The sequence below is a fragment of the Ceratotherium simum genome, chromosome 29 (genome assembly GCF_057802395.1).
Source record: "Ceratotherium simum simum isolate JZ-2026a chromosome 29, ASM5780239v1, whole genome shotgun sequence".
NCBI classification, from domain to species: domain Eukaryota; kingdom Metazoa; phylum Chordata; class Mammalia; order Perissodactyla; family Rhinocerotidae; genus Ceratotherium; species Ceratotherium simum.
Genome location: NC_141928.1, coordinates 11,885,854 through 11,907,676, shown reverse-complemented (window position 1 = coordinate 11,907,676; position 21,823 = coordinate 11,885,854). Strand labels below are relative to the sequence as shown.

At 54.5% G+C, this 21,823-nt stretch overlaps 1 protein-coding gene across 2 annotated transcripts; it reads left to right on the top strand.

Annotated features, from left to right (window-relative positions):
- The first annotated feature begins 1,645 nt into the window (after positions 1–1,645).
- On the top strand, positions 1,646–21,665 carry LHX2 (LIM homeobox 2). 2 transcript variants are annotated; one of them, XM_087419574.1, is made up of 5 exons: positions 1,646–2,311; positions 3,829–4,030; positions 4,944–5,372; positions 10,966–11,171; positions 20,788–21,665. In XM_087419574.1, exons 1-5 carry the CDS (start codon positions 2,192–2,194, stop codon positions 21,073–21,075), a joined length of 1,245 nt encoding a protein of 414 aa, XP_087275700.1. In that variant the 5' UTR covers positions 1,646–2,191; the 3' UTR covers positions 21,076–21,665. The 2 variants fall into 2 exon arrangements, with proteins under 2 accessions (XP_087275700.1, XP_004423490.1); XM_004423433.3 differs by having other exon boundaries at positions 3,829–4,031; positions 4,969–5,372.
- Positions 21,666–21,823: the final 158 nt, after the last annotated feature.

Genomic DNA, 21,823 nt, shown 5'->3' with positions numbered 1-21,823 from the left:
AAAGTTATGTATGGTATGTGGAAAGTATGATTTTGTGCTGCCTCAACTCTGTGCCCTGTAAGATAAACTGCATAGATTCTGTCTAGCCCCTTACCTCCTCCTGGCGAGCAAGTCACTTCAGACTGACCCACCTCCAAAGCAGACCCAGGAGATGGGACTCTGTAACTGACTTGCTCATTCAGATTTTCTCTACAATCCCTTTTTACTTCCTAAATCCGGCTTTACCATACACCTGGGTATCGTCCTGGAGTCCCCAAGAGACTCTAAGTTGAGCCTGAAGTCTGGGGGCTGGGGTTGGCAGTTGAGATTTACTGGGCAGGCGGGGTTGTCGGTCCTTGGAGAAGTGGTGCAGCCAGGGTGCAGGAGGGACACCCGTCAACAGCTGGGGCTGTAGCATGATGCGTCGCGCAGGCAGAGAATGGGCCTATGGTCTTTAAGAACCTCGCTGATGCTGAATGTATCTTGGAGTGGGAAAGTTTTTAACAGGAGGAGATGGAGAGGAAAAAAAGGGAGTGATAAAGGAACTTGCTTAGTGGCTACTATGTTCCAGGCATTTTACATCCATGATCTCTTTCCTTCATCACATCCATGTTGAGGGGGCCTTCTTGAACTCCACTGAAAAGATCAGAAACATGCTAAGGGAAGTTACGTCACTTGCCTAAGGTTACATTGCACATAAATGGCAGAACCTGGATTCAAACCCATGCTTTTCCTAGTTCCTAAAGCCAGGCTGGCACCCACTCTTCCAGACTGGAGAGAGATCGGGAAGAGCGAGAAGGAGCTACACGCTGGGCCATAAATTGGGCCCTAGCTCGGTTGAAGCGAGGATTTGCTGGTTGGCCTCTCTCCCCGGGGAGTCACAGCTCCCGCTGCTCTGGCCTCTCTGGCTCAGCCGGGTCTCCCCAGGAGGCCTGCGCCGACGCCCGCAGCCGACGCGAGGAGCCTGGGCCAAAGGCCGAGCTCGGCGGGAAGCAGCCAAAGGCTCTCGCAGCCCCCAGGCCTGTCTCCCCAGGCCTCCCAAGCCGGTGCCCGAGGCGGCGGCTCTGGGCAAAGGGAAGACCGGAATGAGACCTCCTCAAGCATCCTCTGGCTGTGCCTTCTTAGGATGGAGACGGCGAGGAGAGAGGGTTTAATTTTCCTTCCCGAAGAAATCGCAGGAAACTGTTCGTGGCTTAAAAACTCCAAACCCGCGCTCTCCCTCCTCCCTCCCTCCCTTCCTCCCGCCCCCTCTCTCCAGCCTCGCCCACCAGCTCCCACCATCTCGTCGCTCCTCTCCTCCTCTTGCTTCTCCCCTCCCTCTCGGGTCTCCCGCCTTCCCGGAGCACGCGCTGCCAGGGCCTGGGGTGCCGGGCGGCCAATGGCGCGGCGGCAGGACGTGATGTCAGGCGCGGCTGTAGAAAAGGCGCGGACGCTTGGCTGGCGCGGACTGCAGAGCCGGGGCTGGGCTCGGCGCGCTCTTGGAGAGCATTGCGCGCGGCTGGGCCCGCGGCCGGCGGCTCCTCCTCCCACTCTGCTCCTCCTCCTTTTTCTCCTCCTCCACCTCCACCTCCTCCTCCTCCTCCTCCTCCTCCTCCACCTCCCCCTCCTCCTCTTCCTCCTCCTCCTCTTCAATTCTCCCGGTGGCTCGGCTCGGCTCGCTGTCTGCGGAGAAACCCCTACTCCAGTCGCCGACCCAGCGCCTAAACGGGTCGAGTTGGGCTGGGGGTGCAACCCGGAGAGGGGAGAGGTCCAGGCAGCTGGGCCGCCGCGGGCACCTAGCCGCTCCCGGGTGAGCCCCGACCGCAGCCGTCGCCGCCTCGGGTAGAGTTTGCGCTCCTGCTTTGCGCCCGGGGCGCCGAAGCCGGGCGGGCGATGCCCGCGGCGTGAAAGCGCCCGCGGCGGGCGCCGACCTCTGCCCTCGTCTCCCGCCCCCTCTCGCCCCCCCCACCCCGTGCCCTTGTGACCCTGGCTTTGGCGCCGCCGCCCAGGCGCCCCGCGATGTAGCTGCCCCCGCGCCTCGGCGGGAGGCGTCCTGGCCCGCGGGCGCCCGGGGCCCGGAGCCCGGCCTGGGGGCGCAGCCGAGCTCGGGCGGGGCCGGGGCCGCGGTGGCGATGCACCGGGCCCGTTAGCGCCGGGAGCGCCAGGCAGCTGAGGCGGGGGGCAAGCCCTCCCGCGGAGGAGCCGCGCCCCCGGCCCCGCCGGTCCCGCCGCGATGCTGTTCCACAGTCTGTCGGGCCCCGAGGTGCACGGGGTCATCGACGAGATGGACCGCAGGGCCAAGAGCGAGGCTCCCGCCATCAGCTCCGCCATCGACCGCGGCGACACGGAGACGGTAGGCGCACGGCTGCGGGGTCGAGAGCCGAAAACTGGGATAGGGCCGGGTCGGCCTGCGCCTCTGCTCTCCGAAGTTTGGGGGTACTTTGGGGAACGTCCTTCGTGCCGCACGGGACTGGGCGCTGGGGATCCGCGGACAGCATGCAAGGCCCCGTATCTCCCGGTTCGGGGGAAACCTGGGTACTGGGGCGGAGGAGGGAAACAAGGTTGAAACCGAAATTTCAGACCCCAAGGGTGGAAGAGAGCATTTCTCCCGAAGTGGGTGCGAAGTCCCACCCGCGGCCGGGATGGCTCTCCTCTCACTTCGCGGGCCCTTTGGTCGCCCGCGCCGCGCTCTCCTCCACCACTCGGCTCTGGCGGCGGCGCCTGCAGCGCCCGGTAGGGCGAACCAACCGGGAGCACTGGGGCTCCAGCGCCTTGGGCCGCTCCCCGCCTCTTGGCAATCGGGGTTCCCTCCCTAGCGCAATTTCAGAGGTCGAAGTCTTCTGGGCCAGCGCTTTTCGTTGATCGCGTCCCCGGCCTCTTGGCCGGCCCAACTTGGCCAGGCCAGGGCTCGGAGTTCAGGCCCTGGCCTGGCTCTGGCAAAAGGAGAGTCCTTTCGGATCTCCACACCTGGCTCCGGAGGCCCAGCCCCAAATAGTCAGTTTCTTGCCTCAGACCTCCCTAGGGACCAGACGAGCAGACGCTGTCCACGCCAGGCCCAGAAGTGACCTTTAGCGGCCGAGGAGGTGGGGAGCACGGGTGAAGCTTGTCCTCAGAAATCAGGAACAGCAGCCCCAGTGCCCCGGCCTTCCGAGCTCTTCTTCCCTGGTTAAACCCTCTTAGCCTGTCAGTTTGGTTAGAAGAGGATGTGGATCGGGCCTGCCCTGCAACAGTGACTTGGAGGGTGCCTCTGCACCCCATTCACCATCTCTCAGGACCCAAGAGGGTCCCCGCCGGTGTGGCAGAGGTGGTGGAGGGGTAGAGGTTGCTGTGATGTGCCCTGGCCTAAACCTTTGGCTTAAGGATCCAGAGATCCCTGGGGCTGGGGGCCAGGAACTCCGCTGCATATCTGGAGACGAGTCTGTGTGAAGGGTGACTTTTAATGGTCATCTTACCCATTTTCCTGGGGCCTAGCCGAGTGGCTCCTTAAAGAAACAGTTTGAGGGGAGCTTTTGGGGGCTTGACTGGAGTAGCCACCGCTGCCTCAGTCCCCAAACACAGCCCGGGCCTTTCTGGGAAAAGAGCAGAGGGGACAGGAAGGGGGAGAAGTAAGGAGGGGGATGTCTCCAGGCCAGCAGCGGGGCCGGGGCCGGGGCCTGTGGCCGGCTTGGGCTGCGTGGGCGGGCCTGGGTTCTGAGCCTCCTGGATTTGGGCCTTTTGGGGTGGAGGAAGCGCACCGAACGCCCTGGCGGCTCCCTCCGCGTTTAGGGCTAGCCAGAGCCACGGAGGGAGCTGCGGGTGCCGGTTTCGTCGCGGCGGTGGGGTCTCAGGCTGACGCAGGCGCTGCCGTCTTCCGCCTCCCTCCCTCCGCAGACCATGCCGTCCATCAGCAGTGACCGCGCCGCGCTGTGCGCCGGCTGCGGGGGCAAGATCTCGGACCGCTACTACCTGCTGGCGGTCGACAAGCAGTGGCACATGCGCTGCCTCAAGTGCTGCGAGTGCAAACTCAACCTGGAGTCGGAGCTCACCTGTTTCAGCAAGGATGGAAGCATCTACTGCAAGGAAGACTACTACAGGTAGCCCCCCACCTCGGGACCCACTGCCCCTCAGGACTCCCCATCTCAAATAACGATCTTGCCGTCTTCTTTCCCTCCAGTCCCAAGGGAGGGTTCCCTACTTAGGTCACCCCTTCTCCAAGCCAGCATGAATTGGGTGACAATCTTTTTAAACAGCAATTTGGAGGAACTGTTGCAAAAGTCTATGAAGTGTAGGAACCCAGAGAAGAGCAAAAGCTGCCCTCTTCTGAGCTTAGACCATAAATAAGCTTGGGTTGAGGGTCCTTGCATCCTTCTCCCTTTGAAGTTTCTTGAGTCAACCAGAGGGAACAGAAACAGGCAACCCCAAAGCCAGGCAGCCTGGGCTGGTGTGGAACAAAGTTGGAGGGAGAGCTGGGGTATAGGATCGGGTGCATTTCCGGGTCTTTCTCAGAGATGGGAGCGAAAGCTGGCCAGGATTAAAGAACCGGGATCACTAACAAGCTCCAAATTCCTTGTTTCTCCTCTCTGGGTTTAGGGTTAGGGTCTGTTTATATTCTCTCTCTCTCTCTCTCCCCCCCTCCCTCTCTCCCTCTCTCCCTGTCTCTGTGTTTCTTCCAAATTACAAAGGTCTGTAGGATTCCCAGGTGCTTGCGTGGAGGGCAGGGGTAAAGGTTGAGGAAGGGGTAAGTGGGGATTTTCTCCCCCAACTCCCAGGCAAAGGCTTTCCCAGGGCTTGCTCAGGCTCTGGGTAAAATAGAAGGCTTTGTGGTCATGAATGGTTAAGGGAAACTATATTTCAGGGTAGGACCAGACCTGGGCCAAAATCTAGTTCCCTTTCTCCCATCCTCCAGGTTAAGACCCTGTTGCCCATGTTGAGGAGGGGATTTCCCCCACTGGCAGCAGCGGCACCTGGAGGAGGGATATGGGGGGTACCCACCGTGTGTCCCCACGGTTCCTCCCTCGATGGTCCCTACAGGCGGTTCTCTGTGCAGCGCTGCGCCCGCTGCCACCTGGGCATCTCGGCCTCGGAGATGGTGATGCGCGCTCGGGACTTGGTTTATCACCTCAACTGCTTCACGTGCACCACATGTAACAAGATGCTGACCACGGGTGACCACTTTGGCATGAAGGACAGCCTGGTCTACTGCCGCTTGCACTTCGAGGCGCTACTGCAGGGCGAGTACCCCGCGCACTTCAACCACGCCGACGTGGCGGCAGCGGCAGCCGCAGCGGCCGCAGCCAAGAGCGCGGGGCTGGGCGCAGCCGGGGCCAACCCGCTGGGTCTTCCCTACTACAATGGAGTGGGCACGGTGCAGAAGGGGCGGCCGAGGAAGCGCAAGAGCCCCGGCCCCGGGGCGGATCTGGCGGCCTACAACGCTGGTGAGTGCGAGGCGCACCGAGCGCCCCCGTCGGGTTGGGGGAAAGTGCACGGCGTCGACGGCCGTGAGCCAGAGTGAATCTCAGTGTGATTGCTATATATCACTCTGGGTGATACGTATATATCACTCTGGGTACTCTAGCCCTTAACTTCCCCAGGCGCTAAGCACCAGACGGCCCGGGAGAAGAGACCTTAGCCTCCTGGGCTCCAGCCCTTGCGCCGTCGGCTGTAGCGGGAGGAGAGGGTCTTGCAGCCGGATGCAGGGCCTCTTCGCTGAGAAATTTCTTAGAGGCGGCGTTTTGGTTTGGGCCTTCCCCTACCTTTGCTGGGCAGAAAGTGCAAGGATAGAGAAAGCAAGGCAGAGCCGACACCAAACAGGCTCTGGGTTGCGCGGCTGAGGGCGGGGAGCTGGGAGATGGATGAGCCAGGCAGCGCGACGAGGGTCTCAAGAGAAAGGACTGGTGGTGGCCGGAGGCACAGAGCTGGGCCTGGCGTTAGGCCCGGTCATGTGAAATGTCCTGAGGGCGGCAGGCTCGAAACTTGGGCGCAGGAGCCCTTTGAACAAGGGCGGGTGGTTGTGCCTCGTGCGATCCTCCTGCTCCGCCAGGTCTCGGTTTTCCCCCGGCTCCTTCCTCCGAGTTCCGGGTGCCAGCGGGGCGCAGGGATGAGAGCCGCGACCCTCGGAAGCCGGCGCCCGGGGATGAGACCGGAGTAGGCCTGGCCTCGCGCCGGGGTAGGGTGGAGGGCTCATTTCGCATTTCCGGCGTCTTTGAACCCCGGGCCGTTCCGGGAGAGGCTCTGCCCCCTCCCGCGCTCCTCCCCGCTCAGGACAGCTGCGGAGGTTCTGAGGCCCGGCAAACTGAACCATCAACATCTGCCCGAAGTCTGCATGGCCGGGAAAGGTTTACGACTCCCCGGGCTTCTGAACTAGATAGAGTTTATTTGCAATTATTTTCTTTCTTTCGTTTGCGACCGAATCGGATTCGGAGATTTTTTCTTCCTCCTTTTCCCCTTAGTCTCATGCACATATCGAAACAAAACAAAACAAACCCAGGACTTCGCGGAGAGCGCGGCCATGGGGAAGAAGTCAGGGTTATTTTGATCTTTAAAGATCTGAGTTGGCTGGGGAGGAAGATGGGGGGCGGGTGAGGGTCCCCCGTTCACTCCAACGAAGTTGTTTGTTCGAAGATCGTGGGTGTGTGTGTGTCTGTGTGCAGAGCTGGGAGGAAAATGCAGCCCCCAGTCTGGTCATTGGTGAAGTGGCTGCAGGCAGGTCCGCGGTGGCGGATTTAAGATTTGTTGAAGCCTCTACTGGAGCTGCCGCTGGCTCTTCAAAACTTCCATCCCTCATCTCCCACCACCCTGAAAATAGACTAAATCGAGTCCAGACCAGGTCCCCCCAAACAAAGCCACGTCTATTTATGAAGTGGGGTCGGCCTCCAGTAGGAAGCAGCAGGAGGGCTCGGCCACAGGGCGCGTGGTGGGTGGGGAGCGGGATTATGTTTTCCCGGGCATACAGGTTCGCAACCGGGTTTGGAATTGCAAGGTAGAAGGTACAGAGATTTATTTGTGCTTTTTGCTGCTCCGCCGCTTTCCCTGGCGAGGCCGCGACGCACTGAGCGAGGAGATGTGGCAGGATGGAGGCTGAGTTTCGGGGGAGCTGGCACCTCTACAGACATTCCCACTCAAGGCATGCCATCTCCTCGTTTTCTCTTTGGCTTCTCTCTCTTTCTTTCTCTCTCTCTTTATTTTTTCCTTTCGGCTCTCTCGGTCCTCCTTTCTCTCTGTGTATCTCTCTCTCTGGGTGTGTCTCCTTGCTTCTCTGTTCCCGTCTCTTCTCTCTCCCGGCGCACGCATCTCTGGCCTTGGTTCGGGCTGCCTGTACTCTTAGAAACCGCGCACGGCGCGCCGGCGGTGGCTGTGCGGCTTGCCTATTCGGGGCTCCCGGGACCAGGCTGTGAAACGGGGGCGCCTACCTGGCTGCGCTGGGCCCAGCCAGGCCTCCCCAGGTCTGGCTCCTGTCCTCAGTCCTTCCCTCCCGGCATCGGCAGGACAGAAATGGCCCGCAGCGTGGGCCGTGGGGCGGCCGGGACTGGAAAGAGGGGACCGTGGAGGTTGCGATTGTGGGTGGTGTGTACGGGGAGGTGTGTGCGTGTTTCTGACCGTGAGGAGCTCGTCTTGTTTGTGTGCGTGTCCCACACCCAGGGACCCAGCCACAGCGACGACCCCTTGCAAAGTCCATCGCTCTGGGGGACAGTCCGGTGGAGGGGCAGCGGCACCTTATTACAGGGCGGTGAGCTCGGGCAGAGTGGGGAGGAGCGCCATCGGGTGCGCCAGGCCCTCGGCTTAGGGAAGGGCAGCCAGAGTGCCGCAGGGTCGGAAAGTCCTTCCGGGGCGGGGGCCGAGGCGGCCCTCCTCTGGCTGCCCCTCTGGTCAGAGAGCGCAGCTCGGGTCCCGGAGGCGGAACTGAAACCTCCCCCGAACTCAGAGCAGGGCTGCCCGCTGGCCGGGGGTGCCGACCAGGCGGCCGGAGCCGGTGAGGGGCCTGGGCCGCGCACTTTGCGCTGGGGTTTGCGCGCCACGGCCGCGGGAGTCCCGCGCGGACCGGCCGGACGCCCGGCCTCCCCCGGCCCCAGCTTTTTGTGTGTGCGCGCCTGGCGGCGTAATTACTGATTTGATTCCAATCCATTATTTAGACAATTGAACCTACAATCTCGTCTTTAGTAAAATGAGGCGAAGTCAGATTTGATTACAGGTTCAGTCCCAGCGACAAGAGCTCGAAACCCGATGGGTTAATAACAGATCACGAGTAAATTATTCATGATTTTACGAGCTCTTTAGCTCCATTGAATCGGCCTAATTGAGAGGAAAAAAAAAAAGGAGAGAGAGAAAGCCTGGTCCTCCCCCGCCCCTCAGCCCCTCGCTCCTCCCCGGATCCGATCCTGGGGAATCTCCCCCGCGGGGGCGTTGGGGGCGGGATTGAGGGGCCCTGGGGCACCGGCCAAACCTGAGCCCAACGGACGCTTCACCGCAGCCCTTGCTCCCGTAGCACAGCCCTGCCTGGCCGTTGGCCGCTTAGACCCCCCTACCTCGGTCCTTTCCTGCCCACCCCTCCTTTTCCCTTTTTCCCCTTTTCCCCACTGTCTGGGCCCTAAAGGCTTAGGAAAAGGCCTCCCCGCAGGGACCAGTCTCCTTGAGACCCTGAGACCCGAGATTCAGTTCTGTAACCTGGACCCTCCACCACACATTCCCCCTATTTCCAGGCCTCGCTGTCCCCTCAGGCTCTGTCTGTGTCTCTCCTGATTTCTTTCTTTGTAGCTGTCTCTCTCCAGTGCTCCCCATCTCCACTGCTTTCTTTTCCTCTGTCTCTCCTCTCTTTTTTCCTGGCTCTGTCCATCTTTCCTCCTTACCCCCTCGCCTTTTCTCTCTCTTCATTCTCTCTGTCTTTCTACCTCTGTCTCTTTCTCTCCTTTCTGTCTCTCTCCCCCGAACCACCTCCCCCCATCTAGGCCACACTCAGGGCATGTCCCTTGGGTGCATGGGGCGCCGGGGTCCCTGTGGAGCTCATTAAGAGCAGCAAGGCCCAGGCTGGGGCTGGGCGGAGGGATGGGCCCAGAGATCCCCTGTGGGGAGGCCTGCCCCACCCCTCGGGGAGCTGGGGACTGGGGGCAAGAAGAAGGTCGCTCTGGCAGCAGGGTAGGGCAGTTTCCATGAATCCCATTTGGAGTCATTCTCCAATTGAATGGGGATCCCATTGAAATTGCTGGACCCTGTTCTTCACTCTGGGCACTCTTGGTGGGAGTACAGCCCAGGTGGGGGACTTGGGTGCCTGAGTGCATGTGAGAAGGGGCCTTTAGGAAGTGTAGCCACTTGCTGACAGCTCCAAGGTTAGAGACAGGACCTGCATCTTGCAGATTCTTCCTGCAAAGGGCTACTCCCCACCTGGGCAGGGGGAGGAGTAGGTCACCAGGAGAGCAGGAATACTTCTGAGGTAGTGTTGCCAGGTAAAATGCAGGACGCCCAGTTAAATTTGAATTTGGAGTAAACGACAAATAAATTTTTACTATAAATGTATCCCATGCAGTGTCTGAATTTTAGATAAACAACGAATAATTTTTTAGTATGAGTGTATACCATACAATATTTGAGTTTTAGGTCAACAACAAATAAATTTTTAGTAAAGGTATGTCCCGTGCAATATTTGAGACATACTTATACTAAAAAATGGTTCATTCTTTATCTGAAATTCAAATTTAACTGGGCAACCTGAATTTTTATTTGCTTAAACTGGCAGCTCTATTATGGGGCATGAGATATAGTCCCAGTTGCCACTTTAGGGGGACTGAATTAATGTCCTATGAGGCTTTTCCCAAAGTAAGACGGTATGTGTGAGATGGCTCGCCATGTGATGAGGGGATCTGGGAGAGAGGTCCTCCGTGTCCTAATCAGCCGCTACGTTGCCAAGCAACTTTCTGAGGCCGGAGGTTTCCACCCCCATCCCCCACCCTTTCCAGGCATTGGCACCCAGGCCCTAGCTGGGCCCCTTCTGGATGGGGACAGGCTCCCCAAAGAGTCATGCTGCATCTTTGCCTGGCTTTGCAGCATGGTGGAAATGGCAAAGACCAAAGTGTTGAATCCAGGCTCCCGTCACCAGCAGTGTGGCCCTGTGCGCGTGGCTTCATCTCCCTTAGCGTCAGTTTCCTCGTCTCTCAAATGGAGTGAGTAGCAGTAGTCACCTCTTGAGCAGTAGTGGAGGCCCCATGATGTATGTAAAGCCGAAGGCGTACCCTAGGTGTTGAATACATGTTAATTTCTTCCCCCATTTCCTTCCCTTTCCGGTTAGAACTCTGCCACCCTGTGAGATTTCCCAAGATTGCTTAACTTCCCGCAACTGCCTCACAGGGCAGTGGTGAGGATTAAACTGCAAAATACAATTTCCGACCTTCAGCCCAGTGCCTGCGGCCCGGGGGGTCATACAGTACTTTTGGGTGTGGGAACTGATGTGGGTGAAATGAAAGTGAGTGGAGAGGTGTCAGTCAGCGACTCCCAGGTGCCTGCCTCGGACACTGTCAGTGGAGACCGAGGACAGCCGCTCCACCTCAGGGAGGCCAGGGGAAAACAGAAAAAGCGTGGGCCTGGGAGTCCCTGCACTGCTATCTGGGCAATCCAGTGACTTCCCTTTCTGAGCCTCAGTTTCAACATCTGTAAAAGGGGATAAATAATTCCTGGCTCATAGGATTGTTTTGAAGATTCAATTAAAATATGCATGTAAAGTCCTTTAGCACGTCATCTGGAGTTGAATAAGCCATCAACAGTTGTAGCTGTTGTTATTATTATTGTAACGTGACGGCTCAGAATAGTTTTTGGATTCTCCTAGGTCTAGGTTTGTATCCTGGGCAGGTGGCTCCCTCCGAGCCTCAAATTCCCCTATAAATCTATAAAATGGGGGCGATGTCTCCATCTTAGTGTGGCGCGGGGCACGCAGTGTGGTTCCGAGACTAGAAACATTTGGTGGGGGGTGGGGCGGGTGTGGACTAGGCAGTGTGGGGAGGCGGGTCAGGAGGCTCACCTGCCGCTCCTGCGTCCCCTCCCCAGCGCTGAGCTGCAACGAGAACGATGCGGAGCACCTGGACCGCGACCAGCCCTACCCCAGCAGCCAGAAGACGAAGCGCATGCGCACCTCCTTCAAGCACCACCAGCTTCGGACCATGAAGTCTTACTTTGCCATTAACCACAACCCCGACGCCAAGGACTTGAAGCAGCTCGCGCAAAAGACGGGCCTCACCAAGCGGGTCCTCCAGGTCAGCCGGGGCTGGGGCTGAGGCTGGGGGTGGGAGCATCTGGACCGCCAGGGCCTGTGGCGGAAGCCCACGCTCCGTGGGCCTTGGAAGGACCTCCCGCCCTATGTCTGCCTTGCTCTTTGTTTATCTTTCTCCCTTCTCCATCTCTTCGGTCTGTCTCTAGCTGTATTTCAGTCTTTTTTTTCTAACTTTACATCTTCTCTTTCAATTTTCGTCCCTCAGTTTTTCTGTTTTTTGTATCCCTCGGTCCTCCTTGTCTTCACACTCAGTCTATTTTCTTTCTTGTAAACGATTCTTAGTTGCTATTTATTACTCAAGTGACACTCAAATATGTTCACGTTGTAAAAGGTTCAAGCTTTCCAGATAAATCCAGAGCCCCCCACCCCTTGCGCCCTCATCCCAGGATGCGGTCCAAGGCAGTTGCTGTAAGCCATTTGCTCCTGCGGCTTCTTGCTCCTCACTTGCTCTCTCTAGTTTCTCTCTTCCTGTCTCTCTCTAGATTTTTCTTCTGTCGGTTTTGTTTCTCAGACTCTCCCAGAAGCAAGGTTTGGTGAGAGGGGAATGTGGGCAGATCCCCTGGGTGGGGCTGTCCCAGTCTGCCTGCAGGGAGCTGGAGGAAGTAGATGGGTGCCTCTGAAACTGAGCAGAATTGCACATGTTTGTAAGGGTGCTTTCTTGATAGAGAAGATCCAGAGCTTTCATCAGATTTCTGAAGAGTCTGTCCGTCACCCCAAAGATGTTAAGAACCCCAGTTGGGGGAGTCCCAGGTTCCTGCATGACCCAAACTCTCAAATCTTCAGCTCCTCCTCTTCCTCATTTTGTGGTCCTGGGCAAGTCACTTAACTCCTCTCAGCCTCAGTTTCCTCCTATGTGAAACGGATACAAGAAATTGTCTACACTAGAGGCTTATTGAAGGAACCATTGAGATGGTGTAAGTGTCCACCACGTACCTGACACCTACTGCTCAGTGGATGGTAGCTAAGAATAACATTGACTAGATTAGTCAATAAACTGATATTAACTAGTATGAACTATTATTCTGGTCGCTGGACTTCAGTTTCCCCATCCTTATAATGACAAGGTGGGAGAATATCTCCCTTTATAGCAAGTTGAACCAATTTATTTCTCAGAACATGGGGTTGTAGGGGTAGCAGTACACACTTTTGGGTAAGAAAATCGAGAGGTGAAGTGATCTGACCGTGGTCTCACAACAGGAGGGGAGGTGCTGGGATTCAGTCCAGGACAGTCTGACCCACCCTCCAGCCCCGGGTAGTTGGATATTGAGGGCGGGGGCAGGGGGCGACCCCGAGGGGGTGAGGGTGACGGTGATGGACACGGAGGGCTGTGGAGCCGCCCTAAGCGTTCCTGCGAGTCTGTCAGAAAAAAAGAAAAGCATTTTTGGGGTGAGGACGGTGGCAGGCTGGGACTGTGACGCGGGCGAGGCTCCGCACATCTCCGGGGAGCCGGGAGTGCGGACCCCGGGCCCCCTTGGCCCCGCTGCGGGCGCCCCTGCGCACCGAAGGGGTCTGGGGCAGCTTCATCTCGCCGGCTCGGTGGCGGGGCCGAGGCAGGCGACGGCCGGCCAATGGGGCGCTGATGCGCCTCTCTGGGCCCGCCCCCCGCCCCAGAGCGGCCCCGCCCCTTCCGTTTGTGTCCCTTTTGGAGTCCCTCTGGTCTGGGCCAGAGAAGAGGCGAGAACGTTGCTGGGCCCGTCGGGGTCTCGGACGCCCCTGGTCAGTTTCCCTCGGACTTTACCTTCTTGGGGTGAGGTCGGAGGACCCTGCTCGGGGCCCCCCCCATTTCTCAGCCCTCGGTGAATTTGGACTGAGGACCCGGGGTCCCCCGCCTTTTCTCTGGTTAGTGGGATGCTTTGACTCTTCCCCTGGCTAGATGCCCTCATGATGTGTTGGTGGGGGCGGTTCCCTGAATCAAGCCTCTGGGAGCAGGCAGGGGCGGGAGCAGGGACTTGCAGTCAGGCAAAAGTGGGTTCAGGAAGACCTGGGTTCGGTTCTGCTCCTCTACTCACTGGCTGTGTGTCTTGAACAAATTAGTTACCCTCTCTGAGCCATAGCTCTCTCATCTGTAAAATGGGCACCATTAGGGCACATACCTCTCCCAGTTATCCAGATTAAATGAAATAAAGAGTAAGTGCCCATAGTTGAGTCTGAATCTGGAGTGAGGAGCCAGTCTCTGCTGGCCTTGGTGAGGCAGGAGGCTTGGTTACCTGACTTAGGAGCAAATAGGATTTCTAGCATAGTTATCGCTCAGTTTTTCATCTGACCAAATATCTGTTGGCACCAGGGCATGGGGACACAGAGATGGATGAACCAGTCCTGGCCCTGAAGAAATTCACCTAAGTCTAGAGACAGATCCGCAATCAGTTTCCCTATCCCTATAGCGTGATAGGTTGGGAGGGGGCTTCTGTGGGAGACCTGGGGAGGGACAACTACCCTACATGGGAGGAAAGGTTCACCTGAGGGACCAGGGCTAATGCTTGCCCTGTCCCCTCCTCCCCTAGAATCCTGAGCCAGGGGTGCTCACACTTGCATGCCCCCTCCACCATGGGGACTCAAAAAGCCGAGGGTATGGGACTACCTGAGGGAGAAAAGCACTGGCAGTTACGTGTGTCTACTAATTGGTAAATGTTTGAGTGCCCTACTCTGTGTCGGGCACTTCTAAAGGCCTGTGAAACACATTTGCTCATTGAGTCCTCACTATCAGGCGTTGTAATCCCTCCTCCCCACCGTACAGATGAGAACATTGAGGCCCAGATGACTTCCACTCGCCCTGAGTCACACTTGGCTAGTAAGTAGCAGAGCTGGATCCAAATCCAGGTCCATCTGATCAATGGGTATTGCTCTTTCTCCTCTGAGCCAACCCAGCAATGACTGCCCCTGAGTGTGAGTACCATTTTAGGGCCTGTATGCTGTTGGGGACGGGCTGGTCATACCCATCAGGCATACCAGACTGCCAATCTCCCTCCTCCCAGACCTCCAAATCTCCTGCACAAATCCTTAATAGTCCCTCATTGCACAACTGCTCATGATTGTGCAGCAGTTTGCAAAGCATTCTCTTTCCAGCCACTCATCTACCTTACCTTAATATTTTCCTGCCTGTTTTACAGATGAGCAGCTTAAGAACTAGGGAGATGAAGGGATATGCTCGAGGTTGCAGGAACCAGGCATTGGCAGGGTGGGGCTCTCCCCTAGGTGTCCTGACTGCTGATGGGCCAGCTGGGGCAGATGGGATGGGAGCAGTTTTGGGCAAGGTGGCTGGTGGTGTGGCTTTGGAAGGTAACAGACTGGTCAGTCCTTTCTGACTTACCAGCAGTGTGATTGGGTACTTGAACTTCTCCTCTCTGAGCCCGATTCCTTATCTGTGGAATGGAGATAATAATAGTCTGTATCTTGAGGATTCCTGAGTATTGAGACAATGAATGGGGAGGCTCCAGCATGGTGCCTGCTGGTGCAAAGTAGGTGCCCATGAAATGGTTCCTCATCACTTGTCTACACCAGCTTAGTGGTACTAGGCCTTGGGTGCCCCCTGCAGGTGGTGGTCCACCTCAACCCTTCAGAGAGAGTGCGTGGCAGGGGCAGGCTGAGGTTGAGGCTGTGTTCCCAGAGGTGGATGATATAGGGGTGTGTGTGTGTGTGTGTGTGTGTGTGTGTGGAGGGAGTTCTAGGCTGTTACCGAATGTGTAATGCATAAGCACCACCAACATGGTAGCCCTGACATGCAGGATCCCTGCTGGAATTTGGAGTTAGCTGATGGGAGGTCCAGAGTCAGCTCTCCCACTTACTCTGGGTGATCTTGAGCAAGTGACTTAACCTCTCTGAGCCTTAGTGGCCTCAACTATAAAATGGGGATGGTAATAATACTTCACTAGGTGGTTGCAAGGAGTAAATGAGATGACATAAAGTGTAATTTGTTAAGTATATCTTAGGGACGCAATACACATTAATTTCACACACACATTTACATAGCAGGGTTTAGTCTACCCAGCTCTTCTGCACACATTTTAAAAAGTTAATTATCTTCATTTTGCAGATAAGGAAACTGAGGTTCAGAGAGACTAGGACCCTTGCCCTGAGTCTCAAGCTAGTGGGTGATGAGGCCAGGAGTGGAGCCCAGATTGGTCTGATTCCATCGCTCTTTCCAGCGTAGGGATTGTGTTTCCTGCCCCCCCACTCCAGATCTAGCTGCAGAATGCAGCCGTGCAGATGGGAGAGAAGGAAAACCGTGGGTCCTAGACGCCATGTCTTGTTAGGAAAGCAGGAATCCTGTTGTAAAGCCCTGAGTGCATAAAAAAGTGCTCGAAGTTCTCAGCAGCAGCAGCACAACAACCACAATACTCACTTTCTGTCAGCAAGGAAGGTGACCAGGAGACACAATGGCCCTTTGGACTGAGGTCCATTAAGACATTAAGCTTTTTTTTTTTTTTTTTTTTAAATGAGGAAGATGAGCCCTGAGCTAACATCTGTTGCCAGTCTTCCTCTTTTTTGCTGAGGAAGATTGGCCCTGGGCTAACATCCGTGCCCATCTTCCTCTACTTTATATGGGACACCGCCACAGCATGGCTTGATGAGCAGTGTGTCAGTCCGTACCCGGGATCCAAACCTGCGAAACCTGGGCTGCTGAATCGGACCACGCGAACTTAACCACTACGCCACTGGGCTGGCCCCAGACAGTAAGCTTTGCACCTGCTTGGAGACCATTCCTCAGCACATGATGCCCCTCTGAGTGGCCCCTCTTCCTTCCTCGGGAAGGATCAAGACTATTAAGATGCCCTGGCTTGGGGAGGGGGTGGTGCGCTGATTGGTTTGGACGAGTGAAGGTCTCCTTAGGGGTTCCTGGTGTGACTTTGAGAGAAAATATATTTTAACCGTCAACAGTTTAAAAACATTCCTCATGATGTTTTTAAACATTGTGATGTTTTTGAGTCATCATGAAGAAGTCATCTTCGTGACGACTAGTTATCGTCATTAACCTGAGTGAGAACTCAGGAACTAAGGATACCAGCTTTCCTCTGCTCGCTCACTTACTCAACAAACACACCGACCCTCTGCCATGTTCTGGGCAGGCTGCGAGGCGGTGAGGAGTCAGCGGTGACCCAAATCCTGAACAGGCCCTGCTGGAATGTACGATCCAGAAAGGAGATGGATGTGCAACAAGATGTTGTATAAATAACTAACATGGTGATAAGGTTAATCTCTGTGTTTTTCTGTATATTTGAAACATCTCATAATAAAAGTATCTTTTAAATGATTCTAGGACCAAATAAGTTTGGGAAAATGTCTTTCTCTTGGACATCAGAGCATGTTAGCGTTAATACAGGCACTGAGAAATCTTGAAGAGTCCGCTTTTTCTAATCTGACATTTCCCAAATTTATTTGGCCACAGAACTCTTATTTAACTCGACAAAAATAAAAAAGAAGGGGGGCCAGGAAGGAAAAACACAGGGGGGCAATGAGAGCATGTAACACAGGGACCTGACCTGGTGAAGGAGGTCGTCAGGAATGGCTTCCCTGAGGAGGTGAGGTTTAAATTAGGGCCAGTCAAGTCAGTTCTCTGGGCCTCAGCTCCCCACCTGTGAAATGGGGGAGAGTGAGCATTGTTCTGCCTGTCGTTTGCACAGAGCTCTGGGGAGTGTCTGATCTAGTCGCGGGGGGTTGAGGCTGGGTGGAGTTTCAAAGATGATTTGGCCCAAATCTCTCATTTTAGAAGAGAGGAAACTCTTAGAAGCCCAGAGAGGTAGAGTGACTTGTCCAAGACCCCACAGCAAAGCAGTTAGAGTCCTGGGGCTGGAGCCAAGGGTTCAGGATGTCCAGTCCAGTGCTTGTTGATTTTGGTTCTTTAAAGAAACTTTTAAAATAGTTTATAAAGTAAGAGAACCACCATACAGACAGATTAAGAAATAGGGGAAAAAATTACCCACATAAGAGCACAGAAACCAATAATCCAGGTGTGCGGTTTAGCGGTTAAGTAGTGGGTAAGGGGCGGGATTCACACCTCAGCTCCACCTGTTTGGTTGGGCTCTGTACCTCAGTCTCCCCACCTGGCAGTAATATCAGCGTTTACCTTGTAAGGTATGAGTTCATATGTGTAGAATGCTTAGAACTTTCCTCAGACAATGCCTGGCCCTTAGTGAGTGAGTAATATTCATTGTTATTATTTTTGTTATGAAGTTGCAATACCAGAGGACATCATTTTTTTATTCTTTTTTTCTCGCATAACATTGGTCACAAGACACTGCTTTTGCGACTGCATGGAAAGGCTGTCGTGACTTCCACTGGCCCCATCTGGTTGGACACTTTGGACGCAGCCATTAGTTTGATGTTATAAAAAAATGCCAGAGTGGACATCTTTGGGTGTGAAGCTTTTGTCTGGTTTCCTTAGCGACCCAGGAGGGGATTTGCAAGGCACAGTGGCCCTCCTGGCCTCCCTGATGAAGGAATTCTGGAGAAGTTGGGTCTGGGATGCAAAACACAGTCTGCAGGGTCAGTTGGTGCCTGAGGAGAGGGTGTGTAGCAATGCGGGCTTCCTCATCCACCCAGGACTCCCTGGGGATCCCCTGCACCCCAGGCGGAGGCACTCCCCGCAGATGAAGAGAGAGGGCTGTCAGTTGAAGAAGATGGGTGGGTAGAGCAGGTCGTCCTTCCTTGTTGCAGCTGCCATAGCATCCCAGCCTGTTGGAACCCTAAGAGGCCACAGAGATCATGGCCAGCCATGGTGTGGTCCAACCCTCTTGTGGTACAGGTGGGGAAACTGAGGCAGGCCCACAGGTAACGGACTAGCCTGAGGTTACTTGGCTGGTGAGTGGCAGAACCAGAACTAGAAGCTCCATCCAGTGCTCCTTCTGCTGCACCACAGTTGCTTCTCTGTTTATTCACTCATTCATTCACTTCTGACTCGGGATCATGTGGTAGGGAGAGTGTGGACTTTTTACGGCAGATGATCCTGGATTCCTGGATTTCAGTCTCAGCTTGGCCTCTGTGTGAGCTTGGGCAAGTGACTTCACCTCTCTGAGCCTCTCTTGTTTTAAATCTGTAAAATGGGGCTAATGATAGTTATCCCCTGACTTGGCTTATTAAGGAGATGACCTGTAACCGCGCGTTAGAGTGTGGCATGCATGATGCCTGACACATAGTGCACAAATGTTATCTGTTATGATTACTGTTAACTCAATGCATATGGCCGGTTCTGAATCTTTGCCAGTCCCTGTGCCATGTCCCCAGGGACAGGAAGATGACTTAGAGAGGGTCCCTGCCCCAACAACTTCTTGGGAGGGGACTTTTTGAAATACCTGGGATAGAATTCTGGTGAAGCCCTGCTTAAGGTGAAAAATAAATCCAACACAAAACTTCACAGCAACCTGGCTTTTAGTTGGGTTGTTGATTTTCCTCCACCAGATTCCTGGCGCCTCAGATCCAGTACAGCAGAGGAGGCAGTTGTGGAAGATGGTGTCATTGTTTACAAACCACTGTTAGGGGCAACGCCAGAGAAATAGCAAACAGCCGGCAGCTAACTGGTTCCAGCCCTTCCCGAGGCATTGGAGCCCCAGACCAACGAGGCACGAACCACCCCTGGGGCTCCCCACTCCAGCTACCACTTGGAGAGTCAGACACATGAGGTGCTCACAGGGTCACACACTCAGGCCAGGACGGTGGCAACGGGTGGCACCAAAGCTCCAGCCTTCCTCATCCGAGCCGCCATGAGACTTTCAGGAAGTCGCCTGCTCTCTCTGAGGGCTTCTCCATCCGTGTTCTCCGTCAGACATTCCTTAGGCCAGATGGACTCCGAGTCTCACCCCTGCAGATTTCTGCAGGCTGGGCAGGGAAGGATGCCCTACCCCAAGAAGAGCACATTGAGAGTAGCGTTAGAAGCACTGTGCTTATTTGCAAGCCTCCAGGAGAGGTGATGGGCTTGCTTTGGGCGGAAGAAAATGCCTTCTTCCTAGGAAGATCCAGCGAGCTGGGGAGGGAGCTTTGCTTCCTGACTTCGCAGGGTCTGTGTCTCCCTCCTTACTCCAGGATTCTCGTGGCTGTGTTTTTTAATTGAGCCCAAATTGTATTAAGCCACCAAAAAGGCGTGTTTGAGGCTACGGGCCTCTGTAACTGGGGTGGTTCCTGGGGGAGGGCGGGGCCAGGCGTCAGCCCTTCCCACCCTTGTCTGAGACACTGGGAAGACAGGCAGATGCAGACACATCTGGAAATATGCAACTGGACACCTCAGAATCTGTCGAATTCCCCAAGGCCCTTTGTTTTATGGGGAGGCTTCTGGCGGGTGTTTTCCTCACGCAAACGGAAGTGAAGGGGCCCAGCCTTTCGGGATTTTTTCTTTGGGAAATACAACCCCCACCCCCGACGGTGGCCTGGCTTTCCTATGTCTCCCAAAGTACCTCAAGGACCTCTGGGTACATCTGGATCTCTCTGTGCATTTAGACGGGTGGGCACGCTTGTTGAGGGTGGGGGGCCGTGTAGATGAGTTTCTATGCTTGTCTTCATGAGTGTGTACAGCCTCGTGTGCAAAGATACAGGTGTGGATGTGTGTGTGTGTACGCACCCAAGGAGAAATGAAAGTAAACCCTTATTCTCTCTCTTTGGTGTTCTTTTCATACCAAGTGCAGTTCTAACTGTGCAACCTCCCCGCCCCTCATCAACCATGCTGAGACGTGGCACGTTGGGAGGCGGAATCTGCAGATCACAACCTCCTGGGCCCTGGTTTAACTGGGCAGCTGCTCCCACGCTGCCCACCGCACCCTGAGACCTGAAAGCCGGTGCTCCAGGATACCCGGTGGCTCCTCCAACTGATGGTGGTGGGGAGTCAGATCCGTGTCTTTTTCTTCCTCTTAGTAACTCTTGATTGACTGATTCCTATGTGTTCTTGACACCATTCTAGTATTTCCCAGGCTTACTGACCACAAAACACTTTAAAAATTGTACCAGCACGAACTTGTGGGATCTATTGTCTGCTTCAAGGCGACTGCTGAAAAAAACGAATCTCTCAACTATTGTGAAAAATGATCAAGATTTAGTTTGTGCACATCTTCCAGAACAGCCCTGTCCCATAGAAACGTGATGTGAGCCACATATGTGATTTTACACTTAAAATTTTCTAGTAGTCCCATTAAAAAGCAAAAAGAAACCGGCATAATTCATTTTAAAGAGTATATTTTGTTTAGTCCAATATATCCAAAACATTATCGTTTCAACATGTAATCATTATATAGAAAATGTTATATAGAAAAATTATAATTGAGATAGTCTACCTTCTTTTTTTTCATATTAAGTCTTCAAATCTGTTGTGCGTTTTCACCTACAGGCTAGTCACATTTCAAATGCCCAGTAGCTAGCTACATGTGGGTAGTGGCCACGATATTGGAAAGCATAGCTCTGCTCTGGAACCTCCTAGCAGAAAGGGAAACCCAGCAATAGCCAGTTAAAGAAAAGGAAAATTTTAATTTATTAGGAACAAAATATTGCCAGCCTGACTTCTTATTCCCCTCTCCGCAAAACGCCGATTAGCATCTCTGAGTTAAACAGCGGGGGATGCTCTGCTGTTCCCGAGTCCCTGCCTGCGTCCCCTAACCAGCCCTTCCTCTCGCCCCATCTCGCAGGTCTGGTTTCAGAATGCCAGGGCCAAGTTCAGGCGCAACCTCTTACGGCAGGAAAACACGGGCGTGGACAAGTCGACAGAGGCGGCGCTGCAGACAGGGACGCCCTCGGGGCCGGCCTCGGAGCTCTCCAACGCCTCGCTCAGTCCCTCCAGCACGCCCACCACCCTCACAGACTTGACTAGCCCCACCCTGCCGACTGTGACGTCCGTCTTAACTGCTGTGCCTGGCAACCTGGAGGGCCACGAGGCTCACAGCCCCTCACAAACGACTCTGACCAATCTTTTCTAATGACTTTCGGCCCCCCTGCCCCACAATTTCTTTAAAAAAGAAATTATCTTTAGTTGAATTCCAAGTGTATTTTAAAATAGAGGCTTTGAGCAACTAACTAACCACATTTTAGGATCTCGCCTGGAAACAGAGGAGGAACATAATTGGGCGCCCGGCTAACGCAGCTGTGTGGACTGAGGAATTACTTGGAAGATCTATCTGCAACACAACATTTGTGTCACTGTACAGTTTTGTGGACTGAGCGAGGAAAAAAAAAAACAACAAATAATTTAAGTTGGCTAGAGCTTCTGTATTTTCAAAGACTGCCACGTGCCTTAGGAATACTGTTTTATCTCCATACTTTGGATGACTTGTTCATTTTTCTCTCCCTCTTTTTCTCTCTGTATATTTATGACCAGAGCAAAAATGTAAAAAAAAAAAAAAAAAAAAAAAGTTTGTTACTTTGAATAGTCCTAAAAAGAAAAAAGAAAAAAAAAAAGGAAAAATCAAACCCCCTCCAACGGTCGCTTTGTTGTTTTAGAATTTTAAGGTGGAAGTCTGTTCGAATATCAGAATTTGTAAAATCTAACCAGTAATAAAACCACTTACTGAAACTAGTTGGTGCCGCTGCTGTTTAGTTGGATGTGAAAGTCACAGGACTTAAGAGTCTTACTGAAGCCGCAGGTAAATTCCAGGGTCTTCCCTTATTTGTCTATAATATTTATTTATAACAATCTATAAATATTTATTTATAATATTCATGGGGTCC

Excerpts from the sequence above, each read along its gene's own strand:
- LHX2 (XM_087419574.1), top strand. The coding sequence starts at position 2,192 with ATGCTGTTCCACAGTCTGTCGGGCCCCGAGGTGCACGGGGTCATCGAC. Across the intron at positions 2,312-3,828 it reads ACCGCGGCGACACGGAGACG|ACCATGCCGTCCATCAGCAG; the intron begins GTAGGCGCACGG and ends CTCCCTCCGCAG. Across the intron at positions 5,373-10,965 it reads TCTGGCGGCCTACAACGCTG|CGCTGAGCTGCAACGAGAAC; the intron begins GTGAGTGCGAGG and ends TCCCCTCCCCAG.